The following is a 25,453-nucleotide window of genomic DNA, read 5'->3' on the forward strand; positions in this document are numbered from 1 at the left end:
CCTTAAAAAAAAAATGCCTGCATGTCCATGGGTTCATATCTGAAAAAACAACCTTTAGAAATAAGGTAGATATAGGAAGAGGGAACAAATGTATATTAATTACTTCATGAAAAAAAATAGCTCAAAATGATCTGAAAATAGTAAGAGACATAAACAAATAAAAACTATTGGCAAAATAAAAAGATTAGGGGTAGTTTGGGAAGTGGACTAGTTCATTTCAGAGCAAGAAGAGCAAAGAACGGCTTAGCCTGGGAACAAGGATGGCCAGGAGAACTTCTAGTGGAGGTTATTGCGCAGTTTCCTTGATCTTTGAAAAATTTTGGAGAACGACAGCAAAAAGCCAATAGATTAGCAGCAAGCAAATTTAATCTTATCTTTATTATTAAAAAAGGAAGATTATAGATTCTACAAAGTGTAAACAGTGTAAGCATGATACTAATCTTAGCCAAGATTCCCTATCATATTTTAAATGACTCTAAAATAAAAATCACATATAATCTTACCACTAACCATAGCCACAAGTAACATTTTGCTGTAAATCCTTTATGGAATTCTATGATGTACAGATGTATGCATTGAATTTTTTTTAACTTGGTTTTTTTTTTAACTTTTTCACTTAACAATATATGGTGACCATTATTTGGTGTTATTAAACATTCTTCTACATAAAATAGTGTTTTTCATGGCTACAGAGTGTACTATTGTATAAATGGACCATAATTCATTACTTGTCCCCCATGTTGCTATTTATTTTTTTGTTACTCATTTCTAATGGTTAAGACTATGACCTTTACTATTTTTGCTTTAAAGGTACTTGCTGAGGTTTTATTTGTAACCTAATATAGAATTAATTTTTGTAAATGTTCCATAAGCCCTGGAAAAGAAATTTTATTCTTTGCATGTTAGATATTATGCAACATATATTTTTTAAAATTGTATTTCACAATTCCTCTATTTATATTATTTCTTGTTTGATTACTTGATATATGAAAGCCCTAGAGTGGCATTTTGAAGTCTTTCACCATTATTGTGTTTTGTATGCAGCATGACCTTTTCATCTATCAACATTTATTGATGCATATATTTCCATGACGGTAAATTTTCACTGTGAGCTGGATTCTTCATTATAAAACAACCCTCATTGTCCTATTTAATGATATTTGTCTTGAATTTTTATTTTAATATTTGCACGTCATTTTATTTTAGGAATGACTATGGTAAACAACATATGGCTGGATTTTAGTTTTGGACCTAATATGCAGACCTTTATTAAAAGTAGGTTAGGTTATTTCATTTGTTTTTGTTAATTGTTATAATGGAGGTAACTGATCTCATCATGTTTTGCTTCTTCTAATTTTTTTAATGCTATGTCCTTTATTTTCTGTCTTTTGCCATATAGAGTATGTTTTCTTATAAGATAGATTAATGAAAAAGGTATTATGTAACTATTATTTTCTAAATTTAAATGTCAAAAATGAGATGACGCTCTCATAGTTAAACCAAGGCACTAAGAGCATTTTGTTTTCAGTGTCCCATCCTTTCCTGTAGACTCTGGACAAACACCAGTGTTTCCCAGGCTTTTACAAATGTAGTCTGGGGTTTCAAATTCACGTTTGTTGTTTCATAATTTTTGTAACAATGCATATCTTCTCTTTGAATTTTACTTTTGCATACTATTTTAAAACTGGGTTTACAATAATTAGCTAGACATCTCTTTTTTTTAATTGGGTTTAGTACTAATTAACTATCCTTCATGACATCGCTTCCTCCCTATACTTAATCTGATTTTCTATAGACTAAACTCTGCTCATTAGTTCTACCTAATAGAGTTTAATTCTGTTACTGTGTTCTAGTTTCCTTGCAATCCTTCCATACTTCATTCATATCGTTGCATACCATATTTTGTTTTCATCTCAGCCTATTCTGGTTCTCTTCTGATTTGTAGAGGCCCTGGCTCCTTGCCCTCTTAAGAGGATTCCAGTCTCCTAAAATGTCTTTTGAGGTCTAACTGGAGGAGTTCATTTATTTTTATTCTGTATGCTATTCTTTCTCCCTTATCTAGTTTTACTGTTTACTCATTCTTAAAGAAGGAAGTATTCTATAGACTTGATGCTTGTCAAATAGCAGGTCTTGAATCTTGTTCTTCCTGAATGCTGAAATAAGAGTGGCAGGTGGGTGTGCAGCCAGGCTACATCAAGTTTCTAGAATAAATTATCCTAGAGTAACTCTACTTCAGTTCTATTTTTTCTTACTGCTGGGAAAATTTCTACTTTTTTAAAAAATGTGATAAAAATTTCTCAATATTTCATAAGCATTTAAAAATATTTAAATTCTTTATTGTTTAAAGTACTACATATGTCTCCTTTTCCCCCCATTGATCTCTCCCCAGCCACTCCCACCCCCAGCACATCATAAGCATTTTAATAAATATATATTCACTTATGCTTGATGTGAAGTCAAGTATATATCCATTGTATCAGGTTCCTTATATCCTTAAAATTCTTTTTTTTAAATGTAATACTTTTTTTATTTAACTTCAAAAACATTTCAGCATTCTAAACATACAAAAATTAACAAAACGTTGCAAATCGTGTTTAGTACAGAGGTTCTTGAACTTTCATTGATGCAGTGACTCTTCACTTCGTTGACAATGAAGAGTTGTAGTTTGTTTTAAAACAAAGTTTAAAACTACCACACAACTAAAACAACAACAACGATCCAAATACTTCTCATGCCAGCTGACCCACCTTTTTCCACAGCTAAGAATGGCAGGATGCTATGTCACTATATACAAAAACAAGACAACCTGAAGCTAAATGGATGCCCACTGCAGTGTCCACAGGTCCAGCCTCACAGTGCATGCCCTGAGCTACAGCCCATCCAAAAGGCATCTTCCTCACAGCCTCAACGCCAAGCAAAGGGCATCAAGAACTTGTCTTGGCTGTTTGTTCTTTTTACAAACTATAGATATTGCAGTTGAGAACTCAGGATTTCTAGCCAATAGCCAAATAGGTAACACCACCTTACAGATTAAAAAAAAGAAAAGAAAATGCCAGAAACATCTTTAAGTGCCTTGTCACACCAACAGCAAAGTGCACAGAGTGAGGAGAACACGAGAGCCTTTGCATTTTAAAAATGTTTGGAAATATGTACAACTTTGATACAGTTTCTGGGTGCTCCGGACACCCATGGCCACTTCATGTAAACCACTGACAATTTCTAGAGCACTTTGAGAGACTGCATATGATCATGACCCAATTGTGTAACTAATCCTAATGAGGGCAACAGACACCTCTCAAATAAGAGCTGTGTCAATTACGGCGCTCCCCTGCACTAAGGTATTCACAAGGAGACAGATGAACAGTTTTTTTATTCATCCTCCTCCTCTTCTTCTTCCTCCTCCTCTTCCTCCTCCTCCTCTTCATCTTCTTCTTCCACCTTTTTCCGGGCAACTTTAGCGGGACCCTTGGCGCCATCAAACTTGCCTTTGGACTTATAGTCTGCAACATCCTTCTCATGCTTCTCCTTCAGTTTTGCAGCCTTATTGTTGTAAGGCTGCTTTTCACTGCCCCTTAAGTTATTCCACATCTCGCCCAGCTTCTTTGCCACATCTCCAATAGAAATTCCAGGGTTTGTAGATTTAATTTTGGGGCGGAATTCTGAGCAGAAAAGGAAAAATCCAGACGGTGGCCTTTTGGGGGCATTTGGGTCCTTCTTCTTCTTGCCTCCCTTAGCTGGTCCATAATCCTTCATTTCCCGATCATAGCGTACTTTATCTGCCTTTGCCATCTCATCAAATTTAGATTTCTCTTTTGCCGACATGGTCTTCCACCTTTCAGAGCACTTCTTAGAAAACTCTGCAAAATTGACTGGAACTTCTGGGTTTTTCTTCTTATGTTCCTCTCTGCATGTTTGCACAAAGAAGGCATATGCAGACAGCTTGCCCTTTGGCTTCTTGGGATCACCTTTAGCCATCCTGACTGTATTGTTCGCTAGTCTGGGCAGCACCCTTAAAATTCTTGATATAGTCATTTGTGTGTTCACTCAATATGATGAAGATTGATAAAAATACATTGTTTCCCTTCATGATTGTTAATTTTTTTCTATATTTTGAAATTTATGTTAATAAGAATAACAATATTTAAGGATGTATGTCTTCTAGTGGATTCTTTTAGTAACATTTAATGCATCACTTAAAGTTTCCCTCATTAAATTCTACTTTTCTAATATTAATATTGATCTCCCATCTTTCTTTGTTTTGCATTTTCCTGGTATATCTATGCCCTTTCTTTTCCCCCTATTTTGTTTCTTTCTGTCCCGTTTTGTTTAAAACAGCATATATTTAAAGTTAGTTTTTACTGAATATATCTCTTTGTCTTTTAATAGAAACTATTTAACTAGTCACACTTAATGTGATAATATGTTTGACCTCACTTCTAGCATCTTATTTTATACTTTCCTTTTTTATGTTCCCTTGCTGTTTTGTTTATTAGAATTTAATTTTGGCTATAACATTATACTTTCTTTTTTTTATGTTCCCTTGCTATTTTCTTTATTAGATTTTAACCTTGGCTATAACAAAAATTACTCTTAATTTTGAAGTTAAATGTGACATTTCTAGTTTTATGTTCATCTGTTCTCTTTCTCATTAAAAAAATATATTTAGGGGAGAAACCAAGAAGGTGGCATAGGTAAACACCGGAGATTGCTGCCTCGCACAACCACTTCAAAAATACAACTAAAAGACGGAATTGACATCACCCAGAACCACAGGAAGGATGGCTGAGTGGAGATTCTACAACTAGAAGGAAAGAGAAAAGCATACCGAGACTCAGAGGAGGTGTGGTGCGGAAGTAAAATATTAAGATGCGGAGGTGCATGCGGAGCGGGCTGGCGGCTGAGGGCGCGGTTGTCTTTTTCAATTGGGAGGGAGTCTCAGGCTCTGAGCTCCAGCTTCAGGTGAGTCTCTGGGGACCCAGACTCAAATGGGAGAAGCAGGACTGTCTGGCATCGGTCAGAACTCGAGGGCAGCTTTCTCTCCGAGGTACTTGCAGCAATTGCTGGGACACTGAGAAGCAGAGCCTCTGAAGGCAGGACTGAGAGCAGCCATAACTGCTAGCCCCACCCTGTTGATCCCCTGGGACCCGCCCCGCCCAAGCCTTGCACCAAGGCATTTGCTGGATAGCCTCAGGGAGAAGCTAGATTAACACCTCCCTAGAGATCAGGACAGAAGTTCTCCCACTGCAGACACAGCTGATTCTCACAGCCAATTGGCCTGGAGGTCAAATACCCCCCAGTGTTACCTACAACAATCAAGGCTTAACTACAACAAGACTGTGCACAAAGACCACAAGGGGGTGCACCAAGAAAGCATAAAAAATGTGGAGACAAAGAAACAGGACACAAATGACAGAAATGGAGGAAAGCAAACTGCTGGATATAGAGTTCAAAACCACACTTTTAAGGTGTTTCAAGAACTGTCTAGAAGCCGCCGATAAATTTAGTAAGGTCCTCGAAAAAACTGGTGAGACTGCCGATAAATGTAGTGAGATCCTCAAGAAATCTAGTGAGACCCTCGATGTTGTGATAAAGGACCAACTAGAAATTAAGCATACACTGACTGAAATAAAGAATATTATACAGATTCCTAACAGCAGACCAGAGGATTGTGAGAGTCAAGTCAAAGACTTGAAATACGAAGAAGCAAAAAACACCCAACCAGAAAAACAAAATGAAAAAAGAATCCAAAAGTACGAAGATAGTGTAAGGAGCCTCTGGGACAGCTTCAAGTGTACCAACATCAGAATTATAGGGGTGCCAGAAGATGAGAGAGAGCAAGATATTGAAAACTTATTTGAAGAAATAATGACAGAAAACTTCCCCTACCTGGTGAAAGAAATAGACTTCCAAGTCCAGGAAGCGCAGAGAAGCCCAAACAAAAGGAATCCAAAGAGGACCACACCAAGACACATCATAATTAAAATGCCAAGAGCAAAAGACAAAGAGAGACTTAAAAGCAGCAAGAGAAAGAAACTCAGTTACATACAAGGGCGTACCCATATGACTGTCAGCTGATTTCTCAACAGAAACTTTGCAGGCCAGAAGAGAGTGGCAAGAAATATTTAAAGTGATGAATGCCAAGAATCTACAACCAAGATTACTTTAATCAGCAAAGCTATCATTCAGAATTGAAGGTCAGATAAAGAGCTTCACAGATAAGAAAAAGCTAAAGGAGTTCATCACCACCAAACCAGTATTATATGAAATGCTGAAAGGTATCCTTTAAGAAGAGGAAGAAGAAGAAAAAGGTAAAGATACAAATTATGAACAACAAATACACATCTATCAACAAGTGAATCTAAAAATCAAGGGAATACATAATCTGATGAACAGAATGAACTGGTGATTATAATAGAATCAGGGGCATAGAAAGGGAATGGACTGACTATTCTTCGGGGGGGGATGGGGTGTGGGAGATGCAGAAGAGACTGGACAAAAATCGCACACCTATGAATGAGGACAGTGGGTGGGGAGTAAGGGCGGAGGGTGGGGTGGGAACTGGGTGGAGGGGAGTTGTGGGGGGGAAAAAGAGGAACAAATGTAATAATCTGAACAATAAAGATTTAATTAAAAAAATATATATTTAAACATATTTATCTATATCAACAATGAAACAATATTCAATGTCTCTCATAGTACAAGATGAGAGATTTAGCACTTGAGTTTTTTTTCTGGAGTAATTTGAGTTTTTAGCCTGAAATTATTATCATTAAATTTTTCATGTATCTTTTTTCATTAAGAATGATTTTTGATAGTTGCATTGTTCCATAACTATAATAATGACATATAAACACTAAGTCTATATTTGACAGGTTTCATTATCCACCTCATATCTTTTATACCACATCTGCTACATTCTCAAATTTTAATGTTCATTAATTTCCTTTTTCATCAGAATATATTGAGTAAATACTTCTTGTCAGTAAAGGATTTCAGTGGTTAATATACCAATAGATTTTTTTATTCTTATAAATTAATAACTTTTACCAGAATATACTTTTATTGTCCCTGGTACACAATGAACTATTTTGAATTGATACCAGAATGATTTTTTTAAAATATATTTTATTGATTTTCCACAGCGAGGAAGGGAGAGGGATAGAGAGCTAGAAACATCGATGAGAGAGAAACATCTATCAGCTGCCTCCTGCACACCCCCCACTGGGGATATGCCCGCAACCAAGGCACATGCCTGCCGGGAGCCGGTCCATCCTTGCTGTTTCAAGGGACATGGCATATATGGCATACAGTTCTTAATATGTTTGCTCACCTTCTTGGCGCTGTGTTTTAACCAAGGTCACCTCTCCGAGAAAGGTTGAATCCCCAGGTAGGGATTTTCCCCTGAAGTTAGGGAGGGAATAAAACCTCTTAACTAAGTGCCAGGCGGGTAATCAATCACTTTAACTACGAACAATCATGCTTAAGCTACATAATCTTTACTCCCTGGAATGGAGATAAGAAACGCCCTAACCTTTGTAATAGAGATTGATAGGATTGAATCAACTGGTATAAATACAGATGTAACCAGACAGAAAGAGACAGAACTCAGGAGACAGAACTTAGAAGAGAGCCAAGAAGACAGAACCTACACAGAACCTACAGACAGAAGAACTTCGCTGGAGAGAACATGGCAAAAGATCCTGGACTGAACCTGACTACAGAAATATGGCAAGAGAACCTGACTAGAACCTGGTGACTGAACCTGGCTGGAGAACCTAGCGAGGGAACATGGCTACAGAACCTGAGTGGAGATCCTAAGCAGAACCTCTCTGGAGATCGAGACCAGAACTTGGCTGGAGATCCTGGCTAGAGATCCTGGCTAGGCTGCTGATCAACTGAACGCTGTCTCCGTGCCCTTCCTTCTTCGCCGACTCTGTCTACACCTTTGGGGACCCCTGGACCTGCTGGGGTTGGACCCCGGCACATGCCCTTGACTGGAATCGAACCCAGGACCCTTCGGTCCGCAGGCTGATGCTCTACCCACTGAGCCAAACCGGTAAGGGCCAGAATGATTATTTTTTATGTTTTTTATTATAATTCATCTTGCATTTCCTCTTCCCCTGAAAAATTCTGTTTTCTGTTTTTTAATATTTAATTTGTTGAATTGTAGCTTCCATTTTCTCATTATTTCATTTCTTTATGTGTCTATCAGTACTGTAAGAATTTACATTCATCTATAGTTTTCTGCATTGTTCTAATTAATGTTCATGCTCCCATTACATGATTTTAATTCAACACTATATTTTTTCACTTTAAAGAAGTTTCCTAATCTCAGACTTCTCCCTTTTGAAAGTTTCCTTATGTGTTCTTAAATCTCTGTAATATAACTTAGAGATTTATTTTTAAGTTTTTCCTTTTTTATTGTGTCTATTTTATAGGGAGACATTACTTTTACATTCTGAGATGTATCTTTTCTTTAGAACTGCTAAAGACTGTTTTCACAAACTTCCACTATAGGTTTACTGAGAGTGAGTCTCATGGTCCAGTGTGTATACTGGTCAAGGTATGTCTGAGAAGGCACTAATGTAATTGAGAAGTGTTTCCCATCACCTACGTATGTATATATATATATACATACATACACACATTTACTTGAATGTGAAGTCAAGTATATGTTCATTGCATCAGGTTCCTTATATCCTTAAAATTCTTGATATACTCATTTGTTTATTCACTCAATATGTTGAAGATTGATAAAAATACATTGTTTCCCTTCATGATTGTATTTTGCCAATTTTCTTGTACATTTGGAAATTTATGTTAATTTTATATTATAAAATTTACCATTTTTAAGTCTATTTTAATGGCATTAAGTACATTTATGTTGTTATGCAATCACCACCACCCCATCCATCCAAGAAACTTTTTTCATTTTGAAAAACTAAAACTCTGTACTACTAATGATAACAACACATTCTCCTCCCCACCCCCACCACCATTCTATTTACTGTCTCTATGACTTTGACTATTCTAAATACTCCACATGAGTGGAGTCATATAGTATTTGTCTTTCTGTGACTGGCTTATTTCACTTAGCATAACATCTTCCAGGTTCATCCATGTAGTAGCATGTGTCAGAATCTCATTCCTTTTTAAGGCTGAATATTATTCCATTATGTACACATTTTGTTTATCCATTTATTCATCGTTGGACACTTAGATTTCTTCCACTTTTTGACTATTGTGAATAATGCTGCTACAAACATGGATATGCAAATATCTCTTCGTGTCCTTATTTTTGATTCTTTTGGGTATATATCCAGAAATAGAATTGCTGGATCATATGGTAGTTCTAATTTTAATTTTTTGATGAATCGCCATACTGTTTCTATAGTAGTTGCACTATTCACAATCCCACCAACAGTGCTCGATTTCTCCACATCCTCATCAATATTTTTTAAATCATAGCTATCTTAATGGCTGTGAAGTAGTATATCATTGTGGTTTTGGTTTTCCTAATAATTAGTGATGTTGAGCATCTTCTCATATAATTATTGATCATTGGTGTGTCTTCTTTGAGGAAACACCTTTCAAATCTCTTGCCCATTTTGAATCAGATTGCTGTTGTGTTTTAGGAGTTCTCTATATATTCTTAATATGAACCTCCTTTCACATATGTGATTTGAAAATATTTTCTCCCATCATTTGCAGCCCCTGCCATCCTTAACTTAGAGATGCTAGTGAAATTCTGTTAGGAATCCCTTCCTTTTCACCTCTAGGCCAACTTTTCCATCAACTTTGATGAATTATGGATTGGTTGGGCTTTCCCTCAATTCATTCTTGGGTACAGTCTTTATCATGGAATGTCAAAATTTCTAACAAGTGCATTATATGGTATCCTTTCTGGTTGTCAGTACTATAATAAATATATTAAAGTATTTTATATATCAAGTTGGTTATTTCAAAAAAACGCTAGGGGAGTGGGTATAAGTTAAATGTGGATTCTTCATTTCCCATTTTTAAGACCACATTTCTCAAAGGTGGTGCACCTGAACCGAATCACTCTGGGTGCTGGTTTAAAATGTTGGTTGTGGATCCCACCCCACCCCTTGAACCAGAATCTCTGAGGGAAGAGTTTCCAGGCAATTCTAATGTAAATGAAAATCCAAGAACTGCTAGGTTAAGTGCAGCTTTGTGAGCACTTAGAAGAGAAAGCAATGAACCCTTAGGACTAACCAAGGTTCACTCAGAAGTCACAGCATCTTTTTGACAGGTCTATAAGTTATGTAACTCAGGGAGAAATGTGGTAGATTACAGTTGTAAGTCAGGATATTTGACAAGGTTTCCCATGATTCTTTTTCCAAAGGTTCTCCTTGAAGTCATGAGGGAAAAATATGCATATAATGCAAAGATAGTGATAATGTGCAGGCAAAACCAGGGCTGTTGTGCAGAGTCCAGAGTAGGTTCTGATATTTTAAAGTGATTTTTAGAGAAACTGTAATGCACTCATAGGAGATTTGCCAAAGAAGGTAAGGAATAAAAAACCCTGTAATTTGAGGAAGCAGCGAGGAAACATCTTGTGTAGTAACATTTCTTAACTCAGCTGAACATTGTCACTTGGGGACCCTTAAAAAACTACTCAGGCCCAGGCCCCAACCCAGAGTATCTCCCTGAGTGAGATCCATGATTGCTTTTTTTGTAAAATTCCAAGGTTATTTTAATGTTTAATGAGAGTTGAGGACCACTGTTCTATAAAAAACACACACAAACAAACCATATTTACAAATTTGTGAAGCTCAAATGTGGAAGAGGAATACAATTGTTTCTGTAACAAGCGCCATGCCTGACTGTTCACCTGGCAGATGTGGGCATTGGTCTAGCTGAGTCAGCAACTGGCTACTGCCACAATTCACCTGCCAAGCCCAGACTCTCAACACTGTGAGAAGTTTCCTCCCATTATTAAAGAGGCATGGATCTCCTTGACATGGATCTTTCAGATGCTGGCAATACATGTATCAAGATAAATGGAAATTGACTTCCCCATGAGCTCATTGGCTCTGGTGGTTTCACCTATCACTTCCGTGATGACTCCTTAATCTCGGTCTCTAAGCCACATAGCTCATCTATCAACCACATCTCCATCTGGACTTCTCACTGACACCTCAAATATAACATGCCTTGCACTGAATCATTATCTAACCCTACTCTCACCTCTGCTCATTTGTTCTCATGGTCGATGGTTCAACTACTGTCCTAGGCACACAAGGTAGAAGCCTGGGAGTTACCATTAGTTTTTCTGTCTCCCTCACTATCGTCACACCTATTTAATAACCAGTTCTTTCCTGACTCTGTGCCTCCCTCCATCTGAACTACCTTGTTCAGCCTTCATACTACTTAAATTCTGACAACAGCCCCCCAGTGGGCTCCTTTCTCCCCTCCCAATGCTGCAGCTAGAGGATTTGCTCTAATGTTAAAATCTGACCATGTCAGTTTCACTTAATTTCTCAGTGACACCCTCCCCCCACCACATTGTCTATGAGAAAAGATCCACACTCTTTAACTTGACAAGATCCTCCTGTCTACATTTCCAGATTCATCTCCCAACATTTCTCAACTCACAGTTTTTGCTCCAGTAACACTAAACTATAGACAAGGACTGCCTCTGAGCCTTTGTGTACACTGTTCCCTCTACCTAGAATGCATTACACACACTCACTTCTTCATTTAACTTCTATTCATCCTCTAAATTTCAGCTTAAGCTCATCTACTCATCCAGAGAGTATTACCTGACCTCCTTGGTCCAATACCTTCCTAAGCTGGGGAAATGATCCTCCTCTGACTCTCATCTAGAGATAATTCTACATGATATTTGTTTTGGACTCTGTTCCACAGAGTCCCACCCAGCTCCTGGAAACCCTGTTGGCCCAATCCCCAGACCTAGTCCTATGCCTGGTACAGAGGGGGTGCTCAGTATACTGGGTAGGCAAAAGTAGGTTTACAGTTATTCATATGGAAAATAATACAATAATTAATAAATAATAATAATATAAGGATAAACTCTGTGTTTTGTATACTCACAACTGTAAACCTACTTTTGCCCCACTGTGTATATTTGCTGACTTAGCATTGTTTCAAATGATGGGTGGATCTCCTCAGGAGTGCATTCGCCATGACTTGCATGACTTAAGAATTAGAAACATCTCTAAAAAGGAAGGAACTCTTACCATTTGCAACAGCATGGATGCAACTGGAGAGCATTATGCTAAGTGAAATAAGCCAGTCAATGAAGGAAAAATACCACATGATCTCACTCATTCATGGATAATAGAGACCATTATAAACTTTTGAACAATAATAGATACAGAGGCAGAGCTGCCTCAAACAGATTGTCAAACTGCAGCGGGAAGGCCGGGGAGGGTGGGGGTGCAGGAGGTAGGGGGGTAAGAGATCAACCAAAGGACTTGTATGCATGCATATAAGCATAACCAATGGACATAAGACACCGGGGGATAGGGGAGGCTAGGGGACTGTCTAGGGCGGGGGGAAAAAATGGACACATATGTAATACCCTTTGTAATACTTTAAGCAATAAAAAAAATAAATTAAAAAAAAAAAAGAATTAGAAACATGCCCTGGCCAGTGTTGCTCAGTTGGTTGGGCATCATCTGTGTACAAGAAGGTTGCCGGTTCGATTCCCAGTCAAGGGCACATGCTTGGGTTGCAGGCTTGATCCTCGGTAGGAAACATATAGGAGGCAGCCAATTGATGTTGAGCTCTCAATGTTTCACTCTCTCCCTATCCCTTCCTCTCTCTCTAAAACTCAATAAACTATTTTAAAAAAAGAATTAGCTTAAAAAATTAAGAACAGTACAGACTTCCTCGGGTATAGAAAAATTTGGCTACTGGCTTCTTAATTGCTGGGAAAAACCACTTGTGATCAGCCAAAGTCTGCTAGAAATCCTGGCATGAGAAAAGGGAAGAGACCGATTTCTATCAGTGGGTGTCCTGGGGTCAGATTCTGAAGATCATGAACATTTTGTTGATGAAACCTTGGATGGGGAGTGTGGGGGACTGGATGAGAGCACCCATTTTGTGTGGCGCTCAAAGATACTAGACAGAACACTCTGGCCTTCTGGGAGATCAAGAGAGCTTTATTAGCTCTTTCACTTGAACTAAGAGGCAGGGGGCTGAGGTGGCTGGTAAAGTGCTGTAGGCTGCTGTCCCAGAGCAGAGAGGTAGGGAAATGCAGCAAGGAATGAAAACATTGGAGCTAAACATTTCAAGCATTTCAGCATTTAAGGGTCAAAGTGGCCCTGCTGACCTCTGGCCACTTGGAACTTTCACACCAGATCAGTCATCAGGAAAGTGAAAACTTAGCTCCTGTTTAGATGAGACTATTTATGCCTTAAGTGAGGATAAAACAATCCATGCAGACCACACAGAAAAGAATGATGGGCCCAAATGATTAGCTGAGCAAGCAAGTCTGGGGTTTGTCAGCTGCTGTGTGGCCACTGAGTTTTATCTTTCATCCCTTTTCTTGCCACAGTAGACTCTTCTAGATCATAGCCATTGCTTTGGTAAAATCACACTAGTGAAATGAGGCTGGTGACATCCATGCTGCTTGCCTCATACCTATGATTGGAATCTGGAGAGATCATGGATCTGAATACATTGTTATCTTCTAAGTGTGGTGCACGTGTAAAAGGTGGTTATTACTATTGTGATTTTAATTATTTAAAAAGTCTCTTCTTACTTGAACCTTTTCTCTCAGTGCCCCTCTCCTGCCATGGATGGGGCTCCATTTCCCACTTGGAAAGTGAGCTCTCGCCTCCTTTCTCCTTTTAAATTATGATCAGGAAAGAATCTTTAATTTTCACTGAGGTATCAATGACTTCAGAGGTTTACTCCAAGAGAAAAAAATGAACACTTCTGCAGAAAACAAAGCCTTAAACTTCCAAAACAAAGATGAAAAAAGGTTATGCCCTGAGGAAAGCCCTGGGGAGGAGTGGGAGACCTGGGTTCCTGTCCAGGCCTGTCACCCCAGGCAGTGCGCTTTCCCTTTGGATGGAGGATGCCCAAATTTGAAGAGGAAGGCCTGGGACCAGCTGCTGTCTCGACTCCTTCCCTGGTCTCATTATTAATGATGCCGAGACACTTAAGTCCACCTCAAATCAATACAAATCTTTCGGACTAATTGAATAATATTCCAGGGTGCTAAGACAACATGCAGCTGAGATCACTACAACACTCTCTATAATCTGTTCAGAATCAAAGAGTAAGGAAACCACTAATACCATTACCACCCCTACCACCACCACTATCCCATTACCATCACTACAACCACCAACAACCATCACCATCACCTCCAATAACTGCCACCAATACCACCACCACCATCACCACCAACCACCCCCCCACCATATCCATTATCACTGTTATCACCACACTATCACCACTACCACCATCACCCCCATATTACCTCCACCATCCCCACCATTACCATCACCATCACCACCAACTACCACAATCACCACTATCATCGCTACCACTATCACCACCACTTTCATGGCAAACATAGTTCTATTTTTTTTCATGGGAAAATAACTTATGAGAATTTCTTAACTTATCGGGTTGATATTAATTCCAGGAAATATTCTGGAATGGGATGTGGAGTGAACCTTTAGGACTAAAGTCATGAAAGTAGTTTATGTCAGACTAACAAAATTGCTTATTTGAAAATGATATCAGGCAAGCAGATCAGGGAAATACCAGTGATAAAGGGTAGCTGAACTTTGTTAAGCCCTTTGATAAGACACCCCTGATAATCTTTTGAAAAAGATGAATAAATATGGGCCAAGTGATAGTACAAGAAGTGGAATAAATTTTCTAAAAGAGTGATGTTTATTTATTGAATTAATATCTAACTTTCAGGAGCATAGAGTGGAATATCCCAGAATCCTGTAAAGTTCATCATCTTTATGGATGACTTAGTTGAAGAGGTCACACTTATCAGATTTTGGGATGGCAGAAAGTCAACCAGAGGGTCAGTAACTAACAGAATCAAAGCCAGAAATATCTGGGCAAGCTGGCAAGATTGACTGAATCGAACAAGATAAAATTAGGAATAAATGCAAGGGTTCTGTATCTGGGTCCCAGGTAGCATCTGTACAAGCATGGAGTGGGGGTGGGTAGGCGACACAGTTCAAGAGCAAGTTTAAAAGAGAGTTGGGATTTTTTTTTCCAGTTGATACTAAACTTAACAGGTATTACTGGTATAGATTCCTACTTCAACCTTACAGAGTTTCAACAGAAATATAAAATGTAAAACAAAAGAAGTGATCATTTTACTGTGCTTGGTGCTGATTAGGCCTCCCCTGACATTTTGTGTTTTATTCATTAAGAATGAAGAAATTAGATAAAACTGGAGCAAGAGTGATAATGATAGTGAGGACACTGAACCCGATGGCCTATGAGGCAGGATGGAGCCTGGAAAGGGCACTGACCAGGGAGTGGGGAGCCAGGTTATGCTATTAACTGGCTGTGAGATCCTGACCAAGCAAGTATTTCTTTCTGGAGGTGATGAAAGGCCTCACTGGGTAGAAACACGGAGGGTGGTGGTTGGCTGGCCTGTTCTCCTAAGGAGGTTTTGGGCCTCTGGTTAGGCTACAGTATAGGTGGGTTCCTTTCTCCTTACCTCACCCATCAAGCAAAATTTTACACTCTTAAAATACCATTGACATACCAATTCTTTCCCTTGGGAAATCTTAGGGGCCTGAGTTAAAACTTAGCCTTTCCTACTAGCTTTGTGACCAAACTTTCTGAGACTCACTTTCCTTGTTTGTGAAGTAGGGCTAATATCAGGTTCGGTGTGATATGAATGTTAAGTGAGATAATGCATATACAAAATATAGCACAATGTGGGGCACAAAGTAGGTGCGCAATTAATGGTTTAGGTAATGTTACTACATTTACTACCACGATCCCTCCTCTTTCTTTCTCCCTCTCCTCCTCTGCTGGCCAGGCATTGTGCTGATTGCAAGGGAAAAGGCTCACACTCCCTGCCTGCACCAAACTTACAATCTAATCTGTCCAGTGGAACTGTCTGCAATAATTGGAATGTTCCACATGTGTATTCTCCAATATGGTAGCCAGCAGCCATATGTGGCGTTTGAGTACTGGAAATGTGACTGCGAAATGGAATTTCAAATTTCATTTAATTTTAATGAATTAAATGAAAATGGTGATAGTCCCATGTGAAAATAGACAGCACAGCTCTAGGCACTTTTCAGGTACATTTCTGAGACTGAGTAGTCTGAGCAGCATGAAGATGCATCAGAAGAGCAATGTTCATAAAGCACCAGCATAGTAGCTAGAAGATTCTCTTATGTGCCCATTCATCACATTTAATTCTCAGGTGCTGGGGGCACAGTGCCATCTGTACCTTCGGGAGATCACAGTTGAGTGGGGGATATGCAGATAAATCATTTTTACCATAGGGAGGCAAGTGTGTGCACAGGTGCTACAGGTGGAGCAGAGAGAGGTCTCTAACCCAGATGAACAGTCAGGGAAGGATTCTCAGAGGAACATTTTAAGACCTGAACTGTTTTGAATAAGTAGATTTCATAGTGGGGGCTCAATTGACATTTATTCCTTTTACAGCAACAGATGATATTCCAGGGCCACTAATCCCACTGCTGGTGGCAGAGGTGGCTATGAAGCAAACCAGAGAGAACTCAGAGCAAGGGCCAATTTGTTTTCTTTGAAAATTTCCCATTTGTGTCTTTTTGTATTGCCTAATTCAGTTTCTCTCCTGTGGCCACATTTTCTTCACCTGAGAACATTTTTTTTTTATCATGTGTATAGCCTTATTTTTTAATTTTATTTGTAGTCACTAAACATCAGTGCTTTTGGGAGGTGAGGGGTGGTGAACCCTGTTACAACATAAAGTGATATCAACTCACACTGTGGTTTGGTTGTGGAATTTGGATACTTAGAGGAAACAAACAGCTCTGTGAATATGGCCAGTCTGAGAAGCTGTTACGGATTGCTTGGGTTGGCTGAGTCTGGCTGGTAGTGATGCACATTCATAGGAGTGAGGGCTGTTCTAATTACTTGTGTAGAGAAGGGGGATCTTAAGCTCATATACGTATTTTACACAATAGTTCAAGGTTAATATGTGACCTCTAGCCAGAGAATTCTGCAACTGACACATGTTCACATAAAAACAGGTACAGCTTCATACTGTATGGGTTCCATACTCATACTTGTGTGTGTAAAGCAGGATTACTGTGATTCCTTCTCCCGTGAGACCAGGGAGATGCTTATGTGGTCTGGCTTGGTTGTGTGAGGCCTTGGTCTATGTGAGTCCCTAGAGCAGCCGTGGGCAAACTACGGCCCGTTGAAATGAATAAAACTAAAAAAAAAAACCAAAAAAACAGCGTACCCTTTTATGTAATGATGTTTACTTTGAATTTATATTAATTCACACAAACACTCCATCCATGCTTTTGTTCCGGCCCTCCAGTCCAGTTTAAGAACCCATTGTGGCCCTCGAGTCAAAAAGTTTGCCCACCCCTGCCCTAGAGGTTATGTGCTTTGACTATAGCACAGTTGCCTCTGCTGGATGGAAGTGTAAATTGCTGTAGCCTTTCCAAAAAGCAGCTTGTCATATATACCAGGGGCCTTAAAACATTCATACCGTTTGGCCCAGTGATTCTACTTCTGGGAATTCTATTCAAAGGAAGTATTTGGAAATGTGTGCAGCAGACATTGCCTGGAGATGTTGTACAGTTATTTGTAGTTGCTAAAGACAGGAAACAACTTAAACGATTAACAGCTTAATACTATGCAGTCATGAAGCTGATGTGCATGAAGGACTTTTTGCTACAACACTAATTAGGGGGGAAAAAAGGCAAGAAGCATTAGCTACAGAGGCTAAGCAACAGCCCGGGAGTCAGACAGCCTGGGTTTGAATCTTGGTTTTGCCACATACTAGCTGTGTGATTTGGGCAAGTCACCTGAACTCTGTGAGGTTAATAATACATAAATGCTTGCCTTAGAAAGACTTCTGAGGATTAATGACACTGTGAATACAAAATACTTAATACCTGCAAAGTACATGTTTTAAGCACCCAGTAAATGTTGGCTGTCTATGGATTGTAAGATTTCAGAGCATAAAAATAGATGGAAAGAAAATAGGCCAATATATTGACAGTGTGGAATCTGGGTGATCAAATTGTAGGTGTTTTGTTTCGTTCTTTGTACAGTTTTCAGCTTTCCAAATTTCCTGCATTCGATCGACATGAGTTGCTTTTGTACTAAAAGAGTTTGTCATAATGATGTAATTCAATAATATATATATTTTAAAGAGTTTTACCCACAACAAAAAGGCACTTCTCTCTTTCCCCTCCCCATCCAAAGGAGGAGCTGGAGGCAGCCTTCTCCCCCAGAGATCAGCAGGAAGGGAGAGCTGCTTTGTGGCTTCCTCCCTCGACAGATCACACAGTGCACAGCCCAAACCTCTGGGTGTACAGGTTGGCAGGATCCTCTGACACTTGTTGAAGGTGCTCTGAGGAGAGTTTGGGTAGGGGCAAGGAACAGATGTCCTTAGCAGTTTCTCCTATTTCTGAGAGTCTAGATTCCAAGACGTTCTGACATCTATCATTTCCCCCCATATCTTGGTTGATCTGAGCTAAACACTGACATAAAATTGTAAGGTGGCAGAGATTCATCTACTGGCTCGCTACCCCCAAACCCCTCCCATAAAAATACCTGTAATAATGCCTACAGCTCTATGCACAAACTTTAGGCAAGACTGGCAAAGAAAATACTTAGATGGGGGTACAACAAGGGAACAACAGGGAAGTTAGCTTAGTTGCAGCTGCTTTATTTAATGGGTATAATTTATATTAGGACGGAATCTTTGGCAAATACAGCCTGTCTAACACCACAGATGGTGAAGTCCCTCCCCATGTTAGGACGTATTTCTGGAATGAGAGGGTCATAAAGCACAAAGGTGTGTGCGTGTACGTGTGCGTGTGTGTGTGTGTGTGTGTCCAAACAGTGATAACATTTGCCCCCTAAGATCTAATGTCCTTCATTCCTTCATTGACAACGAGTCTCTGCAGGCTGTGTTTTAGGCAAAGAATCCCAGGCACCGAAATAGGATGACGTTCCCAGGACTTGAACCAAAGGGGAAGTCCTGACCCTGTGTCCTGACCGCTGCCTCTCATCTGTGAACCCCCGCCCGCCCCCCCACCCCCCGCCCGCCCCGGTCCGCACCTCCAGAGCCAAGGTGCACTCCCCCAAGCACCCAAAATAAAAGATTGACAAGGTCGTCTTCCGGACAGGGAGGTCATTGTATGCTAATGAAGCCAGAGGAAACAACCGCGTGGCGCCTGCTTGGAGTGCGCCCACGGGTTCGCAGTTCTCCCGCGCATCACTGCGGCGCAGCCACAAAACCCCGCGCGCTGCAGCAGACCCTCCGGCCTCCCGGGTGGGGAGGCGGGGGAGGGGTCTTGTCCGCCACTTTGGGTTCTGCAGCTGGAAGGCTTGCCTCTGGGTGCTGCCTCCCCATTCTGGTCCCCTGCTTTCCACTGCAATTATGGCGGGGATGGAGGCGGCGCATCAGAATCACCTGTAGGGCTTTTCCAACTCCACAGGCCCCCTCCCCAAATTCTAGTCCACTCCTCCAGAGGAAGAAAATATCAGAATCTGCAGGTGGACTGGTGGAGTTTTCGAAAGCCCACAGGTGATACTAGATGTGCGTCCCTCAAGACACACACAACACCCCCCCCCCACCACCACCAACACACACACACACACACACACACACACACACACACACACACACACACACACATCTTGTGACCCGGAGACTAAACAGGTCAGCTTTACATGCTCTCCCTGACCCTTCTCCCCTTCCCAAGCTCATATCTGTCAGGGTGTCCGTGTTCTCTGCAGCTTCCCTTTGAGCTCCCCTGGCCCAGGAGCTTTGCGGAGTGCCCAGGTCCTCAAACCCGTGGACCGTCACAGCGTCGGCGGTCAAACGGTCAAACGGTAGGAGTTCCCCGCCCCTAGCTGCCCTTGTGCACCTTGGAGCGCGAACTGGACACCAAAGAGCACGGTGAGTGCAGAAGGGGAGAAATCTGACCAGTTGCTTCCGCAAACTGCCTGGAGCAAGGCCGCCTCCCGCCCGCACACCTTTGAGGTTTGGAAGGTCCTCCCAACCCAGGAGGGAGCCGGCGCCCTGCCCCGTGCCGCTCCCCGCGCCCTCACCCTTCCAGCCGGGGGTCTCCTTCTGCAGGGACTTTGAAGCAGGTGGCACCCTCAGGGTGGGCGCAGTGGCCTTGGCTGCAGGTCCTTCCCCTGGCCACGGGACCGACTCTGGCTTTGCCCTCCTTTTTCAAGTTGCTGCGGCCCACGTCCCCCAGCCCAAGCCCGAGCCCGCCTCCGCTGCGCCAGCTACTGTCTTACCTCTCGCCAGGCAACACTTGGTTGCGCGGTTTCCCGGAGCGCTCCTTCCTCAGGGCTTATTCCCTTACTTGGGAGGAAAGAGGAACCAAAAGACAGAAAGGGGACCGAAACCGGCGTCTGAGCGTCTTCCCGCCCGCGCAGCCCGCTCGGGGAGGAGATGGCAGCCCGAGTGGGCGCTGCAGAGCTTGGGCGGCCCTGCTGGGGTTAGGCAATGCCAGGGTCGTCTGCCTGCTCCGTTATCCGCGGCCCCGCAGCAGTCCTCAGCGGCTGCCCGCTAGTACGGCACTGCGGCGCCCTGCCCCTAGCGGCTTGGTAAGTCCTGCTGCCACTCTCAGCACTGAGCCCTGCCCCCGGGCGCAGAGCCCGCCCCTGCCACACTCCCGCGTGTGCCCGCGCTTGTACACACATACACACACACACATGCCAAACACACACACGCACATGCACATATATGAATGCCGGTGTGCCTTTGGCGCAACTTGGGCGCAGGCATGATTTGGGCACTTCTCCCTGGTAGGGCTTCAGTTTGGGAGGAGGCGTTAGAAGCTTAGGGGTTCGGAGAGGATGCAGCAGTGGGGTTCCGCAGGGCGCCAGAGGCCCACTGATTTGGGGAACGGTGGAAAACTGGTTGACAAGTAAAATACCCACTGGGCATTTCCACATCTCAACCAGATCCAGGCTGCCTTCATATCTCGGCCCAATCAGAGAAAAAAGAAAATCTACAAGTTCTCTCTGCTTCCCTGGAACTGCGTATCTCCAGCCTCCAAATGTCTGACATGTCTGACCTTGGTGGCAAGGGACTGGTGGCTGTTCAATATAAAAAGTTACCCCTTCCTCAGAGAGCGTGGGGACTGGAGGCCAGATCAGATCTCAGACACTGGGGCTTGTTCGTTTCCTTCTTCTTTGCTGTTAGATGACCATGAACTGTTTTCTTGCACAGCAAATAGATCACATCTTATTTTTAAAATGTAGGCAAGCACAGAACTGGCACTGGGGCGAGGGGTAAGGGGTGAGAGCCAGCGTTGGCCAAGACACCAGTGACTTGTTGCTTCTTGTCTTTCCATGACGTGCATGTCCACATGGGGCAGTAGTGGTGGTGGTGACACCAGCAGGAAGTCACACCAGCGGGATGACTTCTGTCCATTGCACACCACAATTAGAGTCATCAGGAATTTGGACTCTCATCTGTAAAATATGTAGTTTACCAGTTTCCACAGCTGAGAATTCTTTTCCACCAGCAGGCAGCGAAGGTCCCCGAGTCAGGACTACAGCCAAGAAAAGCTTTCTGCAGATGCAGAGGCGCCAAGGGGCCTTGGGTGTCTGGGCATTTGGGGAAGAAGCCTCAAACATGAATGTCAAACGGCCCCAAGGACCCTGATGATAAGTGTCCATATTGGGTCATTTGCAGGCAGACTAATGGGACAGATGAGGAGCTGGAGCTCAGAGATTTCCCCAAGGTTCCAAACGGCAATGGAGGCAGAGCCAACACTAGAACCCTGTGTTCACACTTCATGCTGCCATCCACTATTCACATCTCATTCTGTCACCCTGGGTTGGTGCTCAAAGCTCCCTATAGCTAGACTGAAAAAGTCCTGGTGAGGGGCCTGTGAAAGCTCTTCTACCTTTCCTTATTTCCCTTTCACTCGCTGACTTCTTCATTTCACAGCTACCCATTAAGCTCCAACTATGTCTTCACTTTCCCTGACTGTAGTCCTGGGCCTTCCTTGGGAGGAAAGAGGAACAGAAAGACAGAAAGGGCTTAGAACAGCCTCTGTCCCTGGTAGAGGAGAAAGCTGGTCACGGCCTTAATTGATATATTTTCATGGTGCTGGTTGGGTAGATGTGGAACACACAATCCTCAATTTCTAATTCTCTGTGGAGGAAAACACTCACATGTCACAAGAAAAACGTTCTTGCCCTGTCTAGTCTTGACTCCTTCTAAAGAAGGAAAAAGGGAGGGAAAGCCTATATTTAGCTGAGCATCTTGATGCATTTGGAGATGTATGCTTGCAGGTAGGGGTTGGGGAAACATTGAATTGTTCTGCCTATTAAAACAGGAGGGAAGTTGAATGGGAGGAATAGAGAAGACACACAGAGATAGAGTGTGGAGATTTGACTTGGCTGGGAGCATATTGAAGAGTAATGAGAGAGAAAGTCCCAGAACAGGGCTGCCAAGCAAGGATTTGGAAAACAGAAATACTTGCAAAAAATAGTTTGCTGAGGGGGCAAGAAGAGCTATGAAGTCTCTGTTCTCCAGTCTCCTATGAAAGAAATCATTTGTAAAGGCAATATTGTCCCTGAATTTGCTCATGAGTGGATTCTTTTGGGGAACTTAGGATGTTGCTGAATTCAGCATGTGGAATGATACAGGGTGAGTACAGAGAAGACTGTATGGACAGATGGCTTAAAGACAGCAGGCCCCTAGGCGACATACTAATGACATGTGGGGAAAGGGTGGTAATAGAGGTCAAAGCAACGTGAAAGGCAGGAGAGCCAGGGGTGGGAAGAAGCCCCAGGAAGACCAAGTTATGATGACTGAGACATTAGGGAGGAGGTACATTTGTGATGGGATTGGAAAAGGGGAGTAGGGACCTGACACAAAGATCAGTAGGTAAGGACACTCTAGGCTGAGGGAAAGCAAAATTATGGAAGGAGGACAATTCATGGTGCTTTCTGGGCAGTGGAAGAAAGGAAGGTTGGGACATTATTATAGGGGGCTCCCAATGCCCTGCCAGCAGATACTTCAGGCTCTAGTATCGAGGAGCTATTGATGGTGTACATTTTTGTTTGGTTTTGACAGGGAGGGGGCTGGAAAACAGAGATGCCAGCTTTCCCAGGTAAGACCTTCCTGGTCAAAATGGGGGTTGGAGGATCTTGGGGAGGGCAGTTTGCTGTGCCCTCATGAGGAGCCAGCACCCAGATGGTACAGGTGGCTCACTGCATGGGGTGCCTAGTCGAGGGACTGAAGTCCATCCCATACTCCCTTAGCCCAGTCTTGCAGGGCCAGGTCAGCCTGGAAGAAGGTGGCCTTTTCTCTAATTTGCAGAGGGTTGGCATGGGCTAACAGAGGTGTTGGCTGCTGAACTCTATCTTTGAAAAGGTTGAAGCCGCAGTGAAACAAGTGAGGATTTATTGAGCATTTATTGAGCAAACAAGGTAAATGGGAAAGAGTCTTGAAGGCAGGAGTAGCTGTGAGCCTGAGCATGTCTCTGCTCTTTGGGACATTCCAAGATGCACCGTAGGGTACAGAGGAAGAACCTTACTTATGCCCCTCAGAGAATTTGCAATCTGTGTTGGCTATGAAACACTCAAACCAGGTAAAAAAGAAGCAATAAAAGAGTGTATAATTTAAGTGCCAAATTGTATCGTGCAGATTCTCAAGATGTAAAAGACCTCCTCTGGGCTTGAACAATCAAGGAAGGCTTCAGAGAGGGGGAGGTTTGGCTTCTGAGTGATATGTGTGTTGGCTGTGGATTGGAGAAGAGAGTTGTGAACAAAGGGCCAGAGAGAGGGAAGCCAGAGGCTTCTGTGCATGGGTTTTTAGCCCCCCTGGCCACTCTAATGCTGTTCCCAGTCATAGTTCAAGCACTCTGATGAGTCATCCTTGTTTCTGAGAGACAGGGCATTTCTGGATGTTTAACTGGCTCAACACTACATTCCCTGAGACTTCAAAGTTGGCAGCTAACACTCGCCATGTTGCTCTGGGAACACATCATCCAAGCCGAGAGCTGATGCCCAATTGCCATTGCCAAGGCAAAGCCAGGGCTGAGTCGGGTACCTGTATCTGGAAATTGTATGTTGGACTGTCTCTGACAAGCTGGGTATACAGTGCACAGCTGAGATCACAGGTGGGGTCAGTGACTGGGAACTAGGAGACCTATGTTCAAGTCCCTAATCAGGGCTCATTTTGCCTTTCTGAACCTCATTTTTGTCACCTACAAAACTAAAGGATTACACCAGATTATTTCCAAGCTGCCTTATACCTAATATTTCATATAGGATCCTTTCATTTTATCAAACAAGTCCAGGATGGGAACTGATACTAGCCAAGTCCTGACCTTAATTCTCCCCTTCGCTTTGATTGTGGAAGTCAGCTCTGCACCTCATCACAGGTTTGGCATGGACAGTTGTAAATCCAACCTGGGGAATGTAGACAGGTCAGCTCCCTCTGTGGGCCTCAGTCTTCTTATTGGTAAATAAGGTGATTAAAAATGGTCTCCACAGCCCTTTCTCATTCTGATACTGTAAGTTCTGTCAACTGAACAACTTTTAAGTACTTCCCCATAACTAGGGTGGGACCCCTCCATAAGGCAAACTGGGAAAATCCCCACAATAAAACTGAGAAGCTTGGAAAAAAGGAGAAGCCTTGATGTTTAGGCACGGGGGGAGGGTGGTTAGAGGGCTAAATGAAAGAAAGTGAAGGGATTAAGCAAACACACACACACACACACACACACACACACACACAAATCCTATATATTAAAAGCCTAATATGCAAATTGACCAAACTGCAAAATGATCAGTGGAACGACCCGGTCACTATGACACACACTGACCACCAGGGGGAAGATGCTCAATGCAGGAGCTGCCCCCAGCCCGCAGGCCCCAGGCTGGCCAAGGCAGGTGCCAGCAGGGACCTCCTGATCCCCTCGCTGGTCGCCCTACAGATCAGTCCTGATCGCTGGCCAGACCCTACCCATGTATGAATTTCATACACCAGGCCTCTAGTATGTATATGTATGTACATATGTGTATATATATATATATATATATATATATATATATATATATATATATATCATAGACACAGACAACAGTGTGGTGATAGCCAGAGGAAAAGCAGGTGGGGGTAAGGGAGGTGGACAAAGGGGGTATAAGTGGGGACAGTAAGAGACTTTGCTTTGGGCAATGGGCGCACGATGCAGTGTGCAGATGATGTTCTGTTGAGTTGTACACTTGAAACCTGTATGCTTTTGTG

General features: G+C 42.3%; 2 protein-coding genes across 8 annotated transcripts in view; both read right to left on the bottom strand.

The window, feature by feature from the left end:
• Positions 1 to 20,785, bottom strand: part of DGKG (diacylglycerol kinase gamma) — a 210,818-nt gene extending 190,033 nt beyond the window's left edge. For 6 of the 7 annotated variants that reach the window (XM_059687264.1, XM_059687265.1, XM_059687268.1 and 3 more), the window contains exon 1: positions 20,476 to 20,785. The gene's annotated coding sequence lies outside the window, so the exon portion shown is untranslated. The remainder of the gene's footprint in view (positions 1 to 20,475) is intronic. The other variant, XM_059687269.1, reaches the window with a different exon arrangement.
• Positions 2,500 to 4,000, bottom strand: LOC132230190 (high mobility group protein B3-like). Its single transcript, XM_059687258.1, has one exon. The coding sequence runs from the start codon at positions 3,973 to 3,975 to the stop codon at positions 3,370 to 3,372; it is 606 nt and encodes a 201-aa protein (XP_059543241.1). The 5' UTR covers positions 3,976 to 4,000; the 3' UTR covers positions 2,500 to 3,369.
• Positions 20,786 to 25,453: the final 4,668 nt, after the last annotated feature.

Source organism: Myotis daubentonii, chromosome 3 (genome assembly GCF_963259705.1).
Source record: "Myotis daubentonii chromosome 3, mMyoDau2.1, whole genome shotgun sequence".
NCBI classification, from domain to species: domain Eukaryota; kingdom Metazoa; phylum Chordata; class Mammalia; order Chiroptera; family Vespertilionidae; genus Myotis; species Myotis daubentonii.

Bases quoted from the DNA above. Each gene is read 5' to 3' on its own strand.
- LOC132230190 (XM_059687258.1), bottom strand. From the start codon at position 3,975: ATGGCTAAAGGTGATCCCAAGAAGCCAAAGGGCAAGCTGTCTGCATAT.